A 20,513-nucleotide genomic window follows, 5' to 3' on the forward strand; every position below is an offset into this window, starting at 1 on the left:
TAGTTGTTGTGTTGTGTCTGCCCCTTCCATTCCATTCGTGTTATATCATCTTATATTTATCTTATTTATCGTCTATGGCGGTATGCTTGCAGAGAGAGGAAATGAATTGCAAAGAAAAAATAACTATAACTATAGTATAGTATACTATCAATGGCAATAACAATGGCAATATCAAAGCTGGTAACATAAAATATACTTTCCTTCTTTTGCAGGAGTCATATTGAAAATACCTACTTGGGATTGGGAATCTAGGTAGTTACATGATGGATGATAGGTAGATGGACGCACGCATGCATAGAACAGACCCAGTGGATAAAAGATCTGTCTGTAATTTAGGAGCTTTCCCTTCCCATTGACGCCAAACAAATAAATACAGAGGGATATGCTGAAGACGTGAAGAAAAACAAGGAATAGGACATGCATACTAAGATCGTCATGTTCCTATCTTATCGACCTACGCTGGCAACGGCCGTCCGCCCCGAGGGGAAATTCCGCGCGCTCAGGAGCGCCCCCTTGACGCTTCTGATCTCGGCCTTGAAGGTGGAAATGGCGTCTTCTTCGCCCGGGCGAACACCGCCTCCTCCGCCTGCACGGCTGCTGCCGCCACTGCGGGCGTAGTCTCCACCGCCATAGATGTTGTAGACAGGGTTGTTGAGGTAGGTGAGGCTGTCGAGGTACGTGTGCAACTCATTGAGACGCTCGCGCACGGCATCGTCGCCGACTTTGCCCTGCTTCTCGTCCTCAACGAATTCGCGCAGGTGCGAGGTGAGGATCTCCAGCCGTTTGAGATGGCCGGTGACTGCTTTCGTCGGGTCGTTTTTCCCTTCGTCCTCGTCCCTTGGACCAAAACCAAAATATGAATCTCGGTTGGCGCCCCGCGCCAGGTCGGGAGTTGTCTGCGTGGCGATGTCACGGTGAAACACCTCTGTTGGGTCCGACGTGATGGAGTCTGCATCCTGCGTGGAGTCTTCCCCTGCGTCGGAACCGCTCTTAGCTGCAGCATGTTTCGATGGATATGGTGGGATCTTGGAGACGTTCTGTTCCAGTTTCTCGTTCAGCTTCTGGAGGTTCTTCTGTGCCGTTTCGGCCAGTTCGTGTCGGGCACTGGCTAGGCTCTTGAGCATGGGCTTGACCAGGAATTCGCTGGCACCATAGATACTCGCGCCCAGACCTGCAGCGCCGTAGAGGGCGTAGAGAACACTCCGGAGTGTAATCAGAGGCGGTTTGCTCGGCTGGATGAGGAATTCAGGATAGGTGATGATGGGAGGGACATCNACGGGATGATGTCGTCGACGATGATGATGATGTCTTAGGAGGAGACGATGTGGATTGCGATGGAGGCGAAAGGTCTCGAGATTCTTGACGTGATAAAGACTCTGCCGTCGATTCAGCAGGTTTTGAACTGGGTTCTTCCTTGGTTTCTGGTCTGGCTTTGCTCGTAGCGGCCAGGTTGCGACTGACGCCGAGGAGCTTCTGGATCTCGTCGTTCCGCAGCCCTTTCGATTCGAGAAACGCGATTTTGCGATCGGTGGGAGCGTCCCGGATCGATTCATCCTGGAGGAACTTGGCTGCTTGGTCTAGCAGAGCGGATCTGGACGAGTCGTCTGCGCCGGTCGCTTTGTCGGAGCTCGACTGCTCTGCAGCCTTCGGATCGCAGGACTTGCGCTGCCATTCCGGAATGGCAGGATCTCGCGAGTCGGGACCAGCCATCTTGTCCGGCTGGTTTCAGCTTATATGAATTCAAATTCAACAAGGTATTATTATTGTTGTGTTATTGAGAAAGTAAGAAGATTGCGGAGCTGTGATAGAGTACTCCACACGTGAGCAACGAGCAACCTCGGCCCGGCGTTGCTACCAAAGCGGAAGTCGATCATCAGGTACCGGTCCTGCTCCGGCATAGAAAATCAGGTGTGACGACGGTATAGATACATCCATGGAGGACCGTCTTTGTATGTAGCTGTCAAGCCTGAGATAGCCCTATCATGGCCCTGGTTGCCAGACAGGCCAGGATGGCGCTCCGTCTTTGTCTTGTGATTGCGTTTGTCTTCTTGATCCTATCCATCTCATATCTATCACCAACCTGATTCTTTCCAGAGAGTGGTATCTCTACACCTTCCCTTCTTGCCCTGCTTATCATTAGAGTAGACCTCAGTAATAACCTGTTGTCAGCTCTGAATCAAATTGTTTTATCCTGTTGATCCTGTTATTCTGTTATCCTGCTTAGATAAGACTTTAGGCATGGCGGGGCCTGTGCGGCGTCTCCGCCAACGCGGACCTCTCTCCACGTTGCCGCCGGAGCCACAGCCAACGCCCTCGGAGCACTCCTCGTACGACCACCACGACTCCCTGGACGACAACGAAAGCAGCGACGATTGGCAGCCTGACACCCAGACGCCGTCGCTCCCAGCACGTCTTTCAGGTACGTCCTGCAACTGCTCCCGTGCCTTGCCCTGCCCTGGTTTTGCATCACCACATGGATCCCTTCCACGGTCCAGTCGGGCTCTGTTCAGAGGCCCAGGTTCTTTTGTCCCCAACAGCTTCCAGCTGAAAGAAAAGCCATGGCAAAAAGTGAAGAAACAAAATGTTAAAGCAGCAGGGGAGGAGAAAACATTTGCTCTGAGCTTTGCCGGCAACTTCTTTCAATTCTGCCTGTAATTAAAAGGTCACCACTGGTGAAGGCTAGCCGCCTCGAATCCCCTACCTGCGCCAGCAATGGTTGCGGATGGGGCTGACGAGTGAGGCAAAGGCAGCATAGCCTGTGATTCCATGTCGTCAGACCTGGATATACCCATATCATACCTATCACACATCCCCTCTCCCCTTTAGTCAGGCCCCATTTGACCTTGGGATGCATTTGACTACCCCTCCGCACAACATCAAAGCCACCTGATTGCGCATCGATCAACTCTACTTCCTTTTTCTTCTTATTTATCCCAACCCTAGACCCCGCCTCTGCTGCAGCGATCATTCTAGACCTCATCTCTTTTCCCCTCTCTTGTGATATCTTTTCACATGCTTGTCATCTCTACTATCAGCATCTTGCATTCCAGTCCTCTGCCTTTCCCTTTCTTTCAGTCATCATGTCCACTGATCGTTCTCTCCGTTCTCGTGCGACAAAGTCCAACCAACCGGTTGCTAACATGGTGTCAAGGTCCAGCAGACTCACGCGGGGAGTCACAGCTTCGGCCTCAGTGACCGTCTCACGGTCCTCATCAAATTCACCAAAGGAATCAAGGAGGTCCATCCACTTGACTGTGAAGATGCCTTCGAGCAAGTTGCGCGAGGTCACCAACAGCAGCGGCCGTGGTACGACCTCGTCCGGCCGACGGTCGGTCAATGTTTTTAGCGAGAACCCCATTGTCACAGGTCCTCGCAGCAGCAGGAACAAGAAAAAGCTCGTCGAGGTGAACACGAGCGATGACGACGACCTGGAGGAGGACGAAGAGGTGGGCGACTCTGAAGATGCTCCGGGTGAAGAAGACGACAACATGGATGCGGATGGTGACGTCGACATGGACGATACTTCCCCTCAACCACCGACGTCCAAGAGGCAGAACAAACCTGCCACGCCAGCAAAGGGCAAACCCGTGAAAGGAGTGGAGGCAAAGGAGATGGAGCTCGCGGGAGACGACGATGATGATGAGGAACTGTCAGAACTGGACTCTGATGCAGAGGGCGAGCCCGATGAAACCGGCATTGATGAGACAGGGGAAGGCGGGGGTGAGGATGATGAGGAGCTTGACGAAGAAGATGATGAAGACGAGGAAGATGAAGAGGACGAAAACGACAGCGATGAAGCAACACCGGCTACCGGAAGCCGGGGAAGCACTCCAGACCTCAGCAGGCTAACCAAGCGGCAACGAGGTTCGCTGGGCTCTGATTACTTGCAGCTACCAATGGGTAAGTACAGCAAAATCTTGCAACCATAGGTCTTTATTTACGGACATCTAACGGAATTATAGAACCGCAAGTTAAGAAGCATCTGACTGCGGAGGAATATGCCATGCGGCGTGCGGAGATGGCCCGGCGAAGAAAGAACCTGAGCGAGAAGCGGAATGAGGAGGAAAAGGTATGACATCCTTTTATTCTGCGAAATTGGCCTGTTTATTTTCTAGAAACCCGTCCGATCTACCTTCTAGAAACTCTCCTTATCTTTAGCAACATGAAAACTAACAGTCTCTCTTCTCCACAACAGATGGATACAATCAACAGACTGCTGAAAAAGCAAGCCCCCAAGCGGCGTGGTCGCGTGCCTGCCGCTGAGCAGGCTGAAGCGACGCCGGACGTTCCCCAGGAACCCCAGAAGCCGAACCCGACGATGATCCGCTGGGTGAGCAGTCGCGACTCGTGCAAAGTCGCGGTGCCAGAGGAATTAATCGGGACGCCGGCTGCCCGGGTCTTTGGAGAGGCGCCAAGTAATAATAATAATGGTAGCCGCAAACTCGTCGAGGAGGTTTGAGCAAATTTCCCAGGAAGACAACCTAACGGGAAAGACTCACCCTCTTACTTGTTCCCCTGTGCCGATTTTATGGAAAAAAAAAGGTGCAGGGGCGTAGGGAAAATGTTCTCATACTTTTTTTACTGGGATGGAAAGGAAAGGAAAGGAAAGGAAGCAAAAGGCTTTTGTTATTAATACAGGTACGGAGTTTGAGTTTGAGTTTGAGTTTGATTGTTTGATTCTCATACGGAAATCTCACTGGGTGCGAAAAAAAAAAGAAAAGGGACAAGGGAGTAAAATAATAGAGGATATTTTGTATTTTTTTTAATGAACTGTATTGTACTATGTGTCTACATATGGCTTTTTACAGCGCTATTTACTACTCATGATATTTCACTACAGATTTGACTGATTGAGCCGGGATTTGTCAACATGCAATTCCGTTTAATGTTCGATTCTCTGCGTGTATTACTTTATTGGAATACCTAGTAGGTACTGTACCTCTATTTGTATTCTCTTAATTGCTATTATTCCAGATTAACTATTTAATGGGTTTTGCAAACATTGACAATCGACGATACAAAATATAAAACATACATAGTCTACATTTATATATATCTAGTTATACATACACAATATACAGACATAGCAAGCCAAACTTCATCATATCGTCAATCATGAGCAGTCAGATAGACCGTTCGGAGTGAGAGAGCAATTAGGTTTCTTACAACGTCCTGTTGTGCGACCAGAGGGAGCATGGTCTCTTCTGCCAAAGACCCCCCTGGCATGGCAGCAAAAGAAACGAGTGTGGACAGATAGCCACAGCAGCTGGCTGTTATGCTTTTGTTTTCTTCGCCAACACATGATATGTATTGTTTTGAATGAGTCAGTCAGGGCACTAGGTCTCTAGGAACGACGACCTCCCTATAGACCTATAGACCTGGACCTGGTCGGTTGGCATAGTGAGGATATCTTCCCAGTCTTGTTTCATGAACGACTGCGTATCGTTGGCCCAACATTAATTGCAGGCTATTCTAGCGAATGTCTTCTTCCCTCGACACTCGGAATTCAATTCCGGGAGGGCGTGATATCGAGCCAAGTCCCTTGTGTTTGGGGAAAACCCCGCATCCGTATTGAAGATGCTGGATATAGACTCGTAACGTCTAGCTCTCTATTTGTAAGATTTGGTGCTTTTCCCTTGCGCCTCATTGCTATGCTGCGCCTCGTTCTGGACTAGATGCCTGTCCTCACCGGCAGACGCTGGTTTGGTGCCGGCCGAGCTGCCAAACGACCAGAGATATTGCACCCACGAAGTGCGCTGAGAAGCCGGTTGCGCAGCATCTTCAGGTGTCTCTGCCGCGACGGGCGGCGGAAGAGGCGGAGGAGCGTTCCAGGCAGAGGTATACGGTTTTGTGTTTGGTGGCAATTCGCTCTTCTTGTTCTCAGTAGATGGTTGTGCGTCTTCTCTATGAGTATTGCCATCAATACGTCAGTATGCGATATTCGGGTTTCAGCCAGAGTTGTGACAGAGCGCAAGACAGGAGCGATGCCAGGAACGAGAACAAAGGACAAGCGAGAGAACTGACTGGGATTTTGTTCTCCTTTCAGCATATAATTGTTGAAATGCAGGCTGAAAGGTATAGTAACCTGTATCGGAGCGTCAGATCTCCGAGAAACCATTGTCGATCCAAAAGCTTGCTAGATAGTACTCACCGGTTAGAATACCCACTCCGATAGCGACGGCAGCCGGGGCGAAGCCGCGTAATCCACTCATGGTGACCACAGGAGGCTGTCGCGACGCAGTTGAAGGTAGAAGATTTCTTGCACTGTATGTGCAATTGGTGTTGCTGAGAAGGTTGTCTTTGGCAAGATTAATTTCGGAGTTTAACCGTGCTAAGCTCCGGCCACTTAAAGTTAACTCAGTCCCGGCGCGTCTCCCCCACAGTTCGACGCGTCAAACCAAGAGTTCAAGGAGTCAAGCCAACCGTGGCTCGACAATACAATACATTTGTTCTATTATTCATGGCAAACGTCCTTCATTGAGGTCTGCGGATTTTGCGACTACCCTTGTTATTTCAATCGGGCAATTCCATACGCCGTCGACACCGGACATGACGCGCTAGAGCAATGGGCCATACGCGCCAGGGATGCAAATGGAATCATGGCGGGATCGAGGTTTTGTGCCAGACTCCGACGAAGAGGATGAGCTTGATAGCCAGGAATCGAAGAGAGAGGTCAATAAGAGCGCATCTTACGAAAACTTGACAGATAACCGTCAAGATGTCGAGCAAGGGAATGGAGAAGGAAATCCTCACACGGAGGGCGACGACCCGCCGCTTCCGCAGTCTATGGAGCTTGCCTCGGACGATGAATTGAATGAACTCGTTCAGCAAAAGGCTGGGGACGACCAACAGCTGCTTCCATCTTCCTCTGCTACGAAGCGTCCTCAGCAGACTTCCCGTTTAAGTTCCGAGCTCAACGATGATGGCGCTACCCCTTCGAAGAGGAGTCAGCCGCCAAATAAACGTCTGTCCGATCGTAATGTCGAAAGCTCTTCGGAGGACGAACTCCAGCTCGTCCATGAACCGTTGAGGAAACCGACTTCTCCTGCTTTGCAAAGACAAGAGGACGTGCCGCATGATTTGATGAGCAACGACGACAGCCTGTCGTCACTTTCTCCCCCTCCATCCTCGATAGAATCCTTACGCTCTATAACGGATGAAAAGGTTGAAAAGGGCGACGCCAAGGACAATGCACAAGCGCCAGAGAATAGAAGGCTGGAAGACTTGGTTCCGCCGTTGGAGATTCCGGAGGAAATAATGCGGGAGTTAAATCAGCCGACTAGACGACCGCTGAGGCAGAGAAATCCCATCCAACTCCATCCGTATCTCCTCGAAGACGCTCGTTACCAAAGCCTCCTCAGAGCCAGCGGACTCAAACCAGTGCGAATACCCAATCTACACCACGGTTCCGCCCGCCACAAGGATGATAGTCAGGAAAAGGAATTCGTTGACGTTCCCGAACCCCCTTCGAGCAGCCCGCCCGCGGAGTTTCAATGGCCTCCTTCTTCACCACCATCAGATCCTTATGCGTCTCCTCGTACCAAGTCACAGCGGCGTACTCCTAGGTCAGCCCCTCGTAAAATGGCCGCAATAAGCAACAATGATGGCTATGCACAGAAGCGACGGAAGCTTTTTCACGCCAGCGAGAAACAAGATCGGTTACAGCGGAGCTCCTCGAGCATGCAGGTGGTCATTGAAAACGCATCTCTACCTGAAAATTCTCAACGTGGATCGCGCTTTGATATCCCGCCTTCTCCCCCGCATTCAGGCAGCTTGTTCTCTGCGGATACCACACACGCAGATGGGTTTCGCTTCCCTCGTGGCTTCACACCTCCGGCACTGACTACTCCTGTCACGGATTCGAAATCAAAGAACCAAGATACTGATGACTTGAGTCTTCAGGAGTGGTCAGAAGTTGATCCACCACAAGACAATGCCGAAAGGGTTTCTGACATTGATCAAGACCCTGCTGATCAGGAAGAGACGGAGGATGTGGAACTTGAAGTTCAACGGTTGCGGCGAAAAATCAAGGGTGTTCTTCCGGCTTCCTGGTTACGGCTCGACTTGAAGCAACAGGAAGAGAGAGAACGTCTAAAGGCTTCTCAACGGAGGAGAGAGGCTCATTCCACCATGGAGCCCGTAAAGGGCGTCGCCAGAAAAATTACCAAGCCAAAAAGCAGCTCTGTTGCATCCCCTAACCACAGACGAACGCTGAATTTCACATTGGACCTGTCAGATTCAGAAGATTCCCATTCAGACGAGGATGACTCCCATGAAGCTCTCGCGGGCCTGGTGGGATTCGAGAATCCATTCAATGATGTGGTAGATGACGATATTCCCGAGGATAACCGTATTGATTACATGTTCCCATCGACCTCGCGCAGTAAAACAACGTATGGGAACAGGAAGCAACACACGAAGCAGCGGAATATTGATCGCGGAAGGGTAAACGTTCATGAGCATCAGTCTGTCCGGAGGAGACCTCACTTAAAGCGCCAAACGAGAATTACAGACACTATGTCCCGACAGCGAACAAAAAGCCGATCTACTCCTAAGCCACCGAAGCTGGGCATATTGGACGCACCGGACGTGGCTCAACGTCCTCGTAAGGATCAACCACAGTTCCTCAGAGTTGCGGCTAGGCAGGCACGTTCTCGCCGGGACAAAGGCAGAAAGAGCCCTGATCGTAAATTCTTCAAGCTGAGTACCAGGGATGACACGGAAGATACGAACAGGCTTTTACGGGATTGGAGAAGGGGCGCCATGCAGCAAGTGAAAATACCGGAATCTAAGCCCAAACAACTCCATCGAATGCCTTTAGGCGACACTGCTGCCAATGAACAAGCTGTTTTCGAACATCGTCCAGACGCTGGCACATCGAGTGCGGATCCGCGATCAAAATGGATCGATGATCTGGATTCGGATTCAGAAAATGATTTGCGCCCTGAGCATTCCATTGTGTCAACCGAGGTCAAGAGGCTGAAGAGTGCAACTGATCCCAATAAGCCCAATCTCCCAAAGCGATATGGAGATAAGTGGATTATCCCCCGAGCTTTTGCCGTATCGTCTTTGAAGAGGAACGCTCCACGACCTGCAGAGTTTGAACAAGTCGGCTCGCACAATGTCAGGACTCCGTTGTCATTCCGAAAGGCATTAGCGGCATTGAATCGGACATATCAGCGTTCGCATCTGCCGACGAAATTCAAACCTAGTCTGACTCTGGATCGATTTCTTTCTGATGATATTCCAGCGACTGCTCCCGTTCACCCTGTTCCTGAAGTAGCTAAAGCGGTAACTTCCGACTCTGGAGGTTCATGTCTTCAACCATCGAGGAATGTGACAAGAAGACGTCTGAAGAAGCGCCCCCCGAAGCGGATCAATGTGGATAATGCTGAACATCAACAGCCACTGAGTATCACGTTTGAAGACTCCCGTGCTTCCTCACCGGTACCAACTGATGATATCCAAGTTGCAGCACCGGTTTTAAAAGGACTGGGTGGTTTCAAGGGGTCATTCACTGTGGACTTCAATGTTTCACCCCTTCGCATGGGCACTTTCTTCCATGATTCTACATTCATTGGAAGTGGGGATTTTCGGCGTTCTTTGGAGATTCAAAAGCGAAATTTCGATCAAGATGCTGGCTATAGTTACATTCAACTGGAAGGGCAGAGTTTTCGATGGAGCGCATGGAATGATACCGTATCTTCTGAACTCGGCCTGGTGTTTGATGCCATCACTAAGGAGACCGAGTCACTCGATCCTGCTGGACAGGAGGCGACGTTGGAGACGTTCAATGACCGCGTTGGAAACCTTTACGGATCTGTTGTCAAATACGTGACTGATAGGCTTTGCTTTACCGATCCTGTTGATAGGACAGCCTTTGTCGATAGGTCGATCTATCTGGTGTCGAAACTGAACCATCACATCACAACACTTGCGCCTATTGCGCAAGGCAACTGGAGACGCTGTTTGAAAATCGCTAGTTTCAATCTGGTGTTTGCCAACCAAATTCAACAGGTGGCCTCTCATAATCTAGTTGGAACACAGAAATGGGAGAAATCTCTGAGTGTGGTAAGGGATGTTTCCCAGCAATTGCTCGCACTCGTTTTCAACCAACCCGGTCTCGCGGAGATCCGCCGTTTCCTGGAAGAAAACAGATTGCAGGAACGACGGGAAGCTGGAATCCGTGATGACTTCACCTCGGTTGAGGCCTATGTCATTTCATATCATGTCTTACACGGTATGGATGCTTACAAGGGATGGTTTGAGGAGCTCTCATCCTCAGTGCTGCTATCTGGTGATCTCTCATCTGTGAGAGATGTTCAAGGCCTGGAAGACGTCTGGCAGGCGATTTTCACGACCCTTCCGCTTGATGAAATAGATCGTTTCGGAATCGGACAGCCTGGCTCACGGTTCCAACGCCCTCACGGCAACTGGTCAATAGTCAAGCAATTAGTGTTGAAGGTCCTAGCCCACTACGATTCCGACTCTGCAACGCAACCTGCCTCTCTTAATAATTACTGCCGGACCATCTTTCACCGATGTTTTCATTTGATGACTGCTTGGGGGTGGCGCGACTGTAAAATCATCCTTGACACTCTCTTTGACTTCTTCGCCAAGAACACACTTCACAATTTGAAGAATGAAGAGTGCTTCGGGTCTCCATCCTTCCTTGACAGGCTTGATAGCAACCCCTCTCTCGAGGTTCAGATTGGGGATTCGTGCTTTCACATCCTACTAAAGATTATCGGAAGTGGTCTCCGATTCCTGGCGAACATATATGATAACAAGAAGATCAGGAACTTTGCTTGGCGCCTCTTACCAAATCATGGACGCGTTTATCCAAAAGATCGACCGCTTCATCAGGAAGATCTAGACGCATTGAGGAACCACCATGATTTGCTCTGCACGCTTTACTGGGCTGTTCCCGACGGGTGCAGACCTCGGATTGAAACGATACGCAATCTTGTCGATCCTGCTAGTTCCCATCAAGAAACGTGCAGTCTAAGCATACGATCATGGACGAGACTAGTGCGGTTCAAGTTGTCGACTAACGAGGACATATCTGGATTAGAGCCATTCTCCGACTGGCACGGTAATTTTGTTTCTGAACTGGCCAGACAGCATTCTCTCGCTAGGACTGAGGTGGAGTCGCAGGCCCATGGCAACATTCAATTCTCTCGGCAGCTGGTCGAGTCGACCATTTCCCAGAATCAGCGCAAAATCGAGTCCTTGTTGAACAGTGCTCTTGGAGGCCTGAAAGGTGCCATCGAAGCCACACGATCTCTAGAGCAAGCACGCGTTCTCGTCTCGGGAATGCCCATCACGAGATTGCTTGGCCTTTTCAACCCGCAGCTGGCTCGAGTTAACAACACAGTAAAGGAGACTCTCGAAGTTGTGATGGCCTATATTCGGAAAGATGAGGACTCTCCCACATCAGCTGCTATCGCTGCTGTGAATGATGACAGCCAAGAGTATGGCGACTGGACAGGCATTGAGGCAATGTGTGAGGATGTACAAGAATCTTCTCAGCCAAGCGCTGCGATTCTCCATGTGGAGAATGTGTTTCAGCCGGCTGTCTCTCGCCTTATCTCTAACTGTTTCGGCGAAGATCACTGCCCTGAAGACGAAATTCTCTTCGCCGCTATTGACTGCTGGTCTTCTATCGCGCAGATTCTTGTTAGGCATCGTTTGCAGCATTGGGAGAGCTATCTCAGCCCGTACGGTTCGCACTCGTGGATGGCACTTCGAGCGACAGTGCAGACCAAGAAGTTTACGCCCCAGTTCTTGGCGAGCTGCATCGAAAAGGACAGCCAATTCTACTCCGAGTGCAGAGCCCAAGTACTCAACATGTGGATGTCGTGTTTGGTGGAGAGAGCCTCGATGCTCAAGTTCCAACATCGGCTCACGGAGGCTTTGCTGAATAAAGATTCTGAAAGTGCCTTGCTTAGGAATTTGCCCTTCTATCGGGACAGACGAGATGATCGGTATCACATCACCCTTTCCGAATTCAGCGAAAGGAGGTTGTCTCTTATTTCTAGTCTCTTATCAAACATGCGGGAGCACTTGCAGGAGGTCGAAGATTCTGGTGGTCGGGGTTTGTCCAGCATTCGCGAGGAGTACAGAGAACTAGTGATGACACTCATGGCATCGATGAAGGCGAACTACCAAGAACTCGGCCACTCTGGGGGTTCAGCGCAAGGGGCCTATGTTGATTTTGTTCATCGTGTTGTTGAGTTTCTGCAACAGCACACGCAGAACATATGTCCCATTGACAGATTCTTCACCGAGCCAACGTCCTTTCCACTTCCCGCAAGCGACCCAACATACATCGTGGCCAGATTAAAGAGTTATGGTGTCAGACTTTCCTCAGGCAAGGTGGCAAAGCAGCTGGTCATGTTTCTGCAGAGTGTCTCCGAACGGGCAGCTGTGGATGGTCAGCAAGGCTATCTCGTTGAGCAGTTGTGTGCGTGTATGGCGGAGACGTACGAGAGTGGGAACCCGAATAAGCCAACATTGCGCTCGTTTCTTATGCGGTGTGTTTTCCCGGCTTACGTCGAATGCGCGTTCAGCAATGCAGCCGCTTGGATCCTCACTCGGCCTATTCTGCAAACCATTTCCCAGACCTTTGCCAACTTGCTCTTTGATATGGATGCGACTGATGCCAGTTGCACGTCGTCGTTGACGAACATCTTCAGCGTAATTTTCGAGTCTGTCCATCGAGCGCTGCATCTTCTTGTCGACCATCCTGGGTTTCTTGAGGAGCCGCCCGTACTCGTCACGGTGGCGTTGTTCCTTGAGATGATAACTTCCGCCTTGCCCACGATTGATTATTTGAACCGAAATTCTGTCCTTCCAGCAGAGCTCCTTGCCGTGTTGCAAGCCTTCCGACAATTTACAGTGTTTGCAATCTCCACGCTGTTTGAGCCGTCCATGGCGGTAGATCCGGACGTGGATAACGATGCCTTCGAGACTTTCCGGGAGCAAGGACGGGACAGCGAGAATCCTCCTTTCTTTGAGGAGGCCCGCACTTTTGCATCTCGCGAACTCCAAACGTGGCTTCGCAGCAGCTGGTCACGGCATGAGGGGCGATACTTCATCCGACGCGGTCAGCAAGCGAAGGAGATTGACATTGGCGCGATAAGGGGGATTGAGTCTCTGGACACTGCAAAGGCGACGTTTGTGGATGCAGCAGAGACCTTTTTGGAGAGGTTACGATACCTCGACATTTTCGACGAGAACGATGTGGAACCAAAGTCGTCAACCGCGTTGTATGATCTAGACCAGCTAGGCGATAGCATGGCCGAGCTGATGCTCTAGCATAGGTATATAATTGAGGACAGACTCGAAGCCGCAGGACTTATAGAGAGTCGACTTATTCTTTTTTCCCCCTTTCTTTTCTTTTCTTTTCTTTCTTTTTTTTTTTCCGAAGCATTACGATGCGTCATGGTATGTTATGAGATGGATTGATATTAAGCACGCACGATGTATGTAATGTTATGTTATTAGCTATTTAGTTAAAGTTATCTTTATGCAAATGATACGAATGAGATTATGAGATGGGTGAGACATCTATCTGCCTTGCCTTGACGACTTGTAGACTTATCGACTGATGGAATAGTTCCTGTATAGATCTTTCAGGTCATTGACTTTTGTGTGCAGTTTGAAAGTAAGTACAGTACGACACATATAATATATCCTGAACGCTAGAATGCTATATCGTTATAGTTATGATGTCCGTCTGTTCCTGGTGATTTGTGAAGATTTAACTGCGAAATTATCCGATTGCATGGCTACGCAGTATTCATTCGTGGATAAAATAAAATATGCTTCAAATTCCATGGCCTTGAAAATGAACTAAATAGACGCCCCAGTCATGCAGACCTCCACATCGAATCTGCGGGGATTCCCTTGCGGGGTGACAATAACTTCAACGGTCTCACCGAAAGTCGTTAGATATTACTTAACGCCAGGAGGCCTACCTAGATAGGCAATTCTCCGTACATTATGTACACAGCCTTAGTCTATCTGTTCTTGGATATCGCTCCTTTGATGTAGTCAGCGAAATGCCCGATGATCCTCAACTTTGGGCAGTCTAAATACAAAAACTGTATGGACTACTTTACCTTTGCCCAACCCGAGAGATCGATGCTATTGCCATCTATTTAATAACAAGATAGCCCGGTGAGTGAGTTACATCGTCATGATTCTATTGCAGTCTACTATCACTTCTCAGCTGATCAGACTACTTACTTCAGCTGCCTCTACTTCTAGTTTCCATGGCGCAGACTGCACCAGTATCCATCCATGTCAACGCCCGCAACACAACAGGGCCATTTATCCCCCTCGCGCGCTTCTTCGGCGCTGACGAGCCCAACTACGCCTACTATCCGCAAGGGCAAGCCCTGCTCTCAGAACTGGGCCAGCTGGGTCCCGCGCAGACGTATTTTCGCACACACAACCTGCTCACCACGGGGGACGGCATACCCGCGCTGAAATGGGGCAGTACGAACGCCTACACGGAGGACGCGCAGGGCAACCCCATCTACAACTGGACCGTCATCGACCGCATCTTCGAGTCTTATCTCAAGCGCAACGTCAAGCCCTACGTGCAGATCGGCTTCATGCCCCAGGCGCTGTCGACGCGGCCGCATCCGTACTTCTTCCACTTCACGCCCTGCTCGCCCTACGACGTCATCTATACCGGGTGGTCGTATCCGCCGACCAGCTACCAAAAGTGGGCGGAGCTCGTCTACCAGTGGGTGAAGCACTGCGTTGAGAAGTACGGTCGCGAGGAGGTCGAGTCCTGGTACTGGGAGGTGTGGAACGAGCCGAATATCCAGTATTGGAACGGCACGGTCGAGCAGTTCTACGAGCTCCATGACTATGCGGTGGACGCTGTCCGACGAGCGCTGCCGACTGCGCGAGTCGGCGGACCAGAGGTCGCCGGCGGTCTGAAGGGGACTATCTGGCGAATTTCATCGAGCACGTCCTGCACGGCAAGAACTATGCGACGGGAGAAGTCGGGTCGCCGCTGGATTTTCTCTCCTTTCACGCGAAGGGAGTCCCAACATATGTAAATGCTACGAGCGAGAATGCAGGAGGGTACATCCGAATGGGAATTGCGGCGCAACTGCAGAACATCGATGCCGCGTTTGCCGTCATCGCCTCGTATCCGGAGATGCGTCACAAACCGATCATCATCAGCGAATGCGACCCCGATGGCTGTGCGGCGTGCAACCCCTTGCAGTACGAGTACCGGAACGGCCTGCTGTACCCGTCGTATACGGCTGCGTCGTTCGTGAGAGCGCTCGACCTGGCCGTCAAACATGGCGTGAACCTGCAGGGCGCGCTGACCTGGGCGTTTGAGTATGACAATTTCCCGTACTTTGATGGGTTCCGGGTCCTTGCCACGAATGGCATCGACAAGCCCGTGCTCAACTTCCATCGCATGCTGGGGAAGATGTCTGGTCAGCGGGTCGAGGCCACCAGCTCAGGCCAAGTCCCGCTGGACACGGCCGTAGCGGAAGGTATCAGAGACGCACCGGACGTGGGCGTGCTCGCGAGCCTTGATGATGATAACGGGCGTCTGAGCGTCTTCATATGGCACTATCATGACGACGCCCTGCCCAAGCCCGACGCTGCCATCACCGTATCCATCGAGGGGCTGCCCTGGACCGGAAGCGGGGAGTTGACCCATTACCGGGTCGACAACGAGCACAGCAACTCGTACACGACGTGGCTGAAGCAGGGAAGCCCGCAGAACCCGACGGCGGGGGAGTATGCAGGGCTCAAAGCGGCCGGTCAGTTGGCGACGCTGGACGAGCCGGAAGCCGTTCATGTTGGGGATGATGGGCAGGTGCAGGTTTCTTTTACCTTGCCGATTCATGGTCTCTCGTTGCTTGTTCTGGAGCAGAACCGTAGTTAGTACTACTGCTCCGCAGAGATAGATATAAGAGAGAGACACATATATATGAGCATTAGACCATTTGATCAGCTCCATATATCTAAAAAAATGACGGAACTGTATAGGTAATAATGGAGATCTAGATAGTCGACGCTTTTGGAAGGGAAAAGACCTCATGCCAGGAATTCAAGGTATCTCACAAGATAATCAGCGAGTCTCAAAGAGAATACTTAGAGGAGGGGGGAAAAAAAAGAGAAAGAAAAGACTACCTATCCCTCTTAAAAGGAATCACGTAAGCAAAGACCTAACCAACAATATCTCGTAAATAATTATCTTTGGATCCCTTGGGGTGGATGACTTTTATTTTTTTTTCTCCTTTTTGTAATGATTCAAGCAGAGTACTCTAGAGCCTATGTAGTCAGTACAGAGCCTAAGGTACCTAAGCCTCGCAAAGGGAGAAAAAAAAAATCTTTTAATGCACTCAATGCCATTCAGTCAGAATATTCCTCGAATACGCTCACGGAAAAAGATAATCTTGCCTTTTTTTTTTCAATGAGGTGAAATGAAATCCAGTTCGTCACATATCTACTTAGGTTAGTGCTTTAAGGACATGGTAAGCTTAAACCCTAACTCAGCTGTTAACATGTCCGCTACAACTCAGTGCTATGTATATATTATTTTTGGTATTCTTTGGATCGACTCGATCAGAAATTATTAGCCCGACGGGAATCATCAGTCGACGTATAAGTAGTAGTGCGTTGTACCATGGGATAGCCAGTGGCAGAAGGACAACGGGGGCCGATTTGAGGCGCTATCCAAGAACCATCGGTATCGTAACCGCGCGAAGTACCACATCTGTCCTGAATTGAGGATATTGTTTCGTAGATCCCTGAAATGTTGGTCGATTATTGGCGTGGTTTTCGGACTTTCCGCGCTTCTGAGGTAGAAGGTTCCAGCCATCGTCACTTTCAGCTCTCTCTGGATTCGTCTAATATATGAGCTTGATTGCCTGGATATCACAGAACATTTCCACCATGAGCTATATCGTTTCTCTCACTTCTGATCTCGGACGATGGCTCGCTTCAATCAAGCCACTGGGCAAAAAGTAACAGACGTATCGAGAATCGTTCAAATTCATCTGATTTCATCTTGATTTGAAGAATTTAGCGAGCCTTGTCGAGGCCGTCACAAAGTCGCAGGGAGAGCGCCGGCAGACGAGCAGTCGCGGTGGTTGTCGCCGACTTATGTACCTTTCTGCAACCAAGGTCGAAGTCGGTTTTCGCGGGCTGCACGTCGTTCCTCGAGCCAGGACGGCTTCGACATTTGCAGAAGAGGTACTGTCCTTAAGTCTTTCTTCATGAGACGTAATCGAACTGGTTCCTCGAGAGACTCACTTTCTGACTCATGTCTGTCCACATCGACATTCCCTCTTTGTGAATTCTCCTTTGCCAACAAGCAAGCCAAGGACAAGAAAGAGGCAGAAGCCGGTCATAGTGGCCGCAGCAAGGCTCCGTTCCAAGCCTTTTATACCAGAGTCAGACTAGGCAGCAGAAACGTGACAGAAATAAACTTTACCTAGCTTAGAAGATATCCTCCAGATGTCGTCTTTTTGTCTGTAGTATCCCCTGGACTCCACATCTCTTTGCGCTCTTTGATTTGCATTTTGAACAGCCAGACAGAGAAGAAAGAAAAAAAAAATCAATTGTTCGTCCCTTGGCCACCTGACCTAAGGGTTACAATGAATAAGGACAATGTGACCAGCACAGGAGGGGTTTCTAGGGAGAATGAAGAGAGTGGGTAGTTGGAGAGAAGAGAGGAAGGAGAATGAAGTAGGCCAGGGGGGAACTACATGGATTGGGAGGGTGGATGATGGTGAATACAAAAAAAAAGGAAGGAGCACCCAAGGCCTCCCTAGTAACTATCAATGCAAAGTTCTCGATTAGGAAAAACCTGTATTTACTGACCTACGAGTAAATCCGTGGTTATGTAGGTACCTAGGTAGTTAAGTCCGGATCTTACCATAAGTACCTGCTGATTTATGGTGAGAATTATGGCATGGCAAAGAATATGGGTAGGAAGCCCACCTGGAAAGTAAATGATAAATACAACATAATACAGGAAATACGGCGAAGAAGATGTCAAGGAATATAGGCACCTGCAAAAAGGAGATAATAAAAGAACTACCTAACCTCCATACGTATGTCGGGCATATAGAAGACAGACTTGCCTGGGCGATTGTACAGGTCCCTGGCAAGGATATCTAGACCAGGTAGCTTTTTTTTCCCTCTTCTCTTCAAACCAGTCCAGCGAAGCGAGACTTATAATATGAGGGTTGTATGTATATTTAACAAAATAATAACCTTTATATGTAAAATTCCTCTACAGCTTTTTCCTTTCTTGAGTTATTTCTATCTATAAGTATCACTATCAGGTCCCTAGGTAGGGTGAATACTCTCTACGCAGGTAGACTTGGGTAGGTAGACTCGTGCATAGGTAAGAATTCTGCCTTCAACTTGCAATCCCCCATTCACTGATAGATACTATTCAATTCTAAATTGACTTTCTTTCATGCTTCTTCACCTTGCGGCAGATTCCCCCCTCAATCAAGCAGTTTTGTATGCCGCCTTACCCCCCCCCCCCCCACCACCGGATCAATATCGAATCTATTTTCGGTTTTTGGCATCGTCACAACTAACACTCTGGCCTGTGATAGAGTATACTACAGAGTATATACGTACCATATATATATATAAACACTGCTGGAGGATGCGCAACTCGGTCTTCTTACCTTCGTTATGAAGTTGCTCTTTACTTCCTTACTGAGTTGATTGAGAATGCATTCAGCTTAGACATGGCGATTTCATTTCATCTCATTCCATTGCATATAATGTCTCGTCACATGTCATATGTAATATGTATGTACAGTACAATAAGAAAGCTCTCCTGGGATCAGTACACGAGTCATCATGACTGACTCATGAAGAAACAGGATGGAGTTCACTCGGTGATAGTCCTGATAGACAGGTATTTCTCCCTTATTTTCTGTAGAGGACGCGACTGAGGACGCGACTCAGACCTGCCTGCTGGCAATCTTCTAGCGGAAGGTTTGACCATCCTCCACGACAGGAACTTCCGTGATGGACGTTTCTCCGGACACACGAGCAGCTGCAGCCGCAGCCGCAGCTTCGGATTCGGCCTGGCTTCCTCCACGGCTGGACCGGCGCAGATGAAAGGAATGGTGCGACAACCCCAGCACTTTCTTCACAGCGTTGGTGACGCCTGATCCGTGACTGTGGCTATTCTTCCTTGTTGTTTTGCTGCCCTCGGCAGCAGTCTCGTCGTTATGATGGGTTTTGTCATTATCGTTTTGATGGTTGGCAGCATGGCTTGCTGAACCCTTTTTTCGCGTCACGATGTCCGACCCAGGAACCGGGACTGTGGGTTTGGGAGGCCACTGTCCATCCGCTTTCCACCCTTGCACAATCGCCTTGGTTACGTCCGCCAGGTTTATTGGAATGGTGGGTGTGAGCCCTTGCACAACCACTTTGCTGTAGATGGACGCATAGATTGCTGGTGTAATGGAGGATCGGACTGGATTGGACTTGGGAAGGAAAGGTTCCACCACTGGGATCAGACTCTCATCTGAATCGTAATCATCTTGATCACCCTCGTCGTGATCACTATCTTTCGAGAGGGATAACTCTTCCAACAGCTCGTTCGGAGATGGCACAGATGGCGACGATCCACGGGACGTCTCTTCCCTCTGATGCGTCGTCTTTGGCCCTGCATCTGTCGCAACGTTGCTCCGATGACCCTCTCCGTCAGCCGAGCTACTGTATTGCTGCCCTTGCGAGGAAGATGTCCCTGACAGAGCGTCCTTGAACTGTGCAGCCGCAGCAGCGCCATCACCAGACTGCCGCCGTTGCAGCTCTTGCAGCTCTTTCAACGAGTCCCGTAACTCCCGTCGCTTCTTCGCTCCAGTCCACGCGTCCCGCCGCTCAATCCAGAACCGTAGGCCCGGGTTCCAGCGCATTTCGTCCTCCAGCTCTGCGCGCCATCTGCGCCTGCGCTCCCTGACGCTGGTTTTGATGACATCGGAGTTCTCAAACCGGTAGGGATCCCGACTCGCTCCTTGCCCTCCATCGGCGGCAGCCGCACTTCCAGATTCTCCTTCTGGCTCCGACTCTGAACTACCGTATTCACGTAGACGCCATTCGAGAACCTCGGGCTGCAGCCCCGCAGTCAAAGGGACGGATGACGTCGTCGCTGCGACCGTCGAGGAGAGGGAGGTCGCGGGTTCTAGAGACGAAGGAAAAAGCGACGAAGGCGGGTCAAAGGACCAGTCATTGCGGACAACCTCTCGGACATGTTGTTTCGCTTCGCGAATGGCGGCTTCGCGGCTTTCTTTCACAGCGGCATCAGTGACGCGGGGCTTGCGATGGAGAGAGGGGAAAACGGAGGAGGGATTGGAGGCCATGGCGGCAGCAGAAGCAAAAGAAAAGGATACAGGCGGGCAGTCCAAGACAGACTGTCAGGGCGAGCGATAGAGACACCCGGTGTCGGGTTGCACTAGGGAGCGACAGCTAGTTAGGCGACATGGTTGAGT

The 20,513-nt window shown here is 50.2% G+C and overlaps 8 protein-coding genes across 8 annotated transcripts; 4 read left to right on the forward strand and 4 right to left on the reverse strand.

The window, feature by feature from the left end:
- Nucleotides 1–446: 446 nt before the first annotated feature.
- Nucleotides 447–1,553, reverse strand: VTN77DRAFT_5649 (uncharacterized protein; the record flags this gene model as incomplete). Its single annotated transcript, XM_069421839.1, has 1 exon — nt 447–1,553. The coding sequence occupies one exon, from the start codon at nt 1,551–1,553 to the stop codon at nt 447–449; it is 1,107 nt and encodes a 368-aa protein (XP_069276880.1).
- A 1,707-nt stretch (nt 1,554–3,260) lies between these two features.
- VTN77DRAFT_5650 (uncharacterized protein) lies at nt 3,261–4,459 on the forward strand (the record flags this gene model as incomplete). The annotated part of the gene is made up of 3 exons (XM_069421841.1): nt 3,261–3,900; nt 3,963–4,069; nt 4,196–4,459. The coding sequence occupies 3 exons, from the start codon at nt 3,261–3,263 to the stop codon at nt 4,457–4,459; spliced, it is 1,011 nt and encodes a 336-aa protein (XP_069276881.1).
- A 1,150-nt stretch (nt 4,460–5,609) lies between these two features.
- VTN77DRAFT_5651 (uncharacterized protein) lies at nt 5,610–6,212 on the reverse strand (the record flags this gene model as incomplete). Its single annotated transcript, XM_069421842.1, has 3 exons — nt 5,610–5,904; nt 6,025–6,085; nt 6,152–6,212. The coding sequence occupies 3 exons, from the start codon at nt 6,210–6,212 to the stop codon at nt 5,610–5,612; spliced, it is 417 nt and encodes a 138-aa protein (XP_069276882.1).
- A 379-nt stretch (nt 6,213–6,591) lies between these two features.
- On the forward strand, nt 6,592–13,320 carry VTN77DRAFT_5652 (uncharacterized protein; the record flags this gene model as incomplete). The annotated part of the gene is made up of 1 exon (XM_069421843.1): nt 6,592–13,320. One exon carries the CDS (start codon nt 6,592–6,594, stop codon nt 13,318–13,320), a length of 6,729 nt encoding a protein of 2,242 aa, XP_069276883.1.
- Nucleotides 13,321–14,279: 959 nt separating this feature from the next.
- VTN77DRAFT_5653 (uncharacterized protein) lies at nt 14,280–15,080 on the forward strand (the record flags this gene model as incomplete). The annotated part of the gene is made up of 1 exon (XM_069421844.1): nt 14,280–15,080. The coding sequence occupies one exon, from the start codon at nt 14,280–14,282 to the stop codon at nt 15,078–15,080; it is 801 nt and encodes a 266-aa protein (XP_069276884.1).
- A 35-nt stretch (nt 15,081–15,115) lies between these two features.
- On the forward strand, nt 15,116–15,928 carry VTN77DRAFT_5654 (uncharacterized protein; the record flags this gene model as incomplete). Its single annotated transcript, XM_069421845.1, has 1 exon — nt 15,116–15,928. The coding sequence occupies one exon, from the start codon at nt 15,116–15,118 to the stop codon at nt 15,926–15,928; it is 813 nt and encodes a 270-aa protein (XP_069276885.1).
- A 1,142-nt stretch (nt 15,929–17,070) lies between these two features.
- On the reverse strand, nt 17,071–17,331 carry VTN77DRAFT_5655 (uncharacterized protein; the record flags this gene model as incomplete). Its single annotated transcript, XM_069421846.1, has 2 exons — nt 17,071–17,244; nt 17,302–17,331. 2 exons carry the CDS (start codon nt 17,329–17,331, stop codon nt 17,071–17,073), a joined length of 204 nt encoding a protein of 67 aa, XP_069276886.1.
- Nucleotides 17,332–19,001: 1,670 nt separating this feature from the next.
- Nucleotides 19,002–20,384, reverse strand: VTN77DRAFT_5656 (uncharacterized protein; the record flags this gene model as incomplete). Its single annotated transcript, XM_069421847.1, has 1 exon — nt 19,002–20,384. The coding sequence occupies one exon, from the start codon at nt 20,382–20,384 to the stop codon at nt 19,002–19,004; it is 1,383 nt and encodes a 460-aa protein (XP_069276887.1).
- Nucleotides 20,385–20,513: the final 129 nt, after the last annotated feature.

This window comes from Rasamsonia byssochlamydoides (assembly GCF_041956645.1).
Source record: "Rasamsonia byssochlamydoides strain NRRL 3658 unplaced genomic scaffold VTN77scaffold_40, whole genome shotgun sequence".
Taxonomy (NCBI): domain Eukaryota; kingdom Fungi; phylum Ascomycota; class Eurotiomycetes; order Eurotiales; family Trichocomaceae; genus Rasamsonia; species Rasamsonia byssochlamydoides.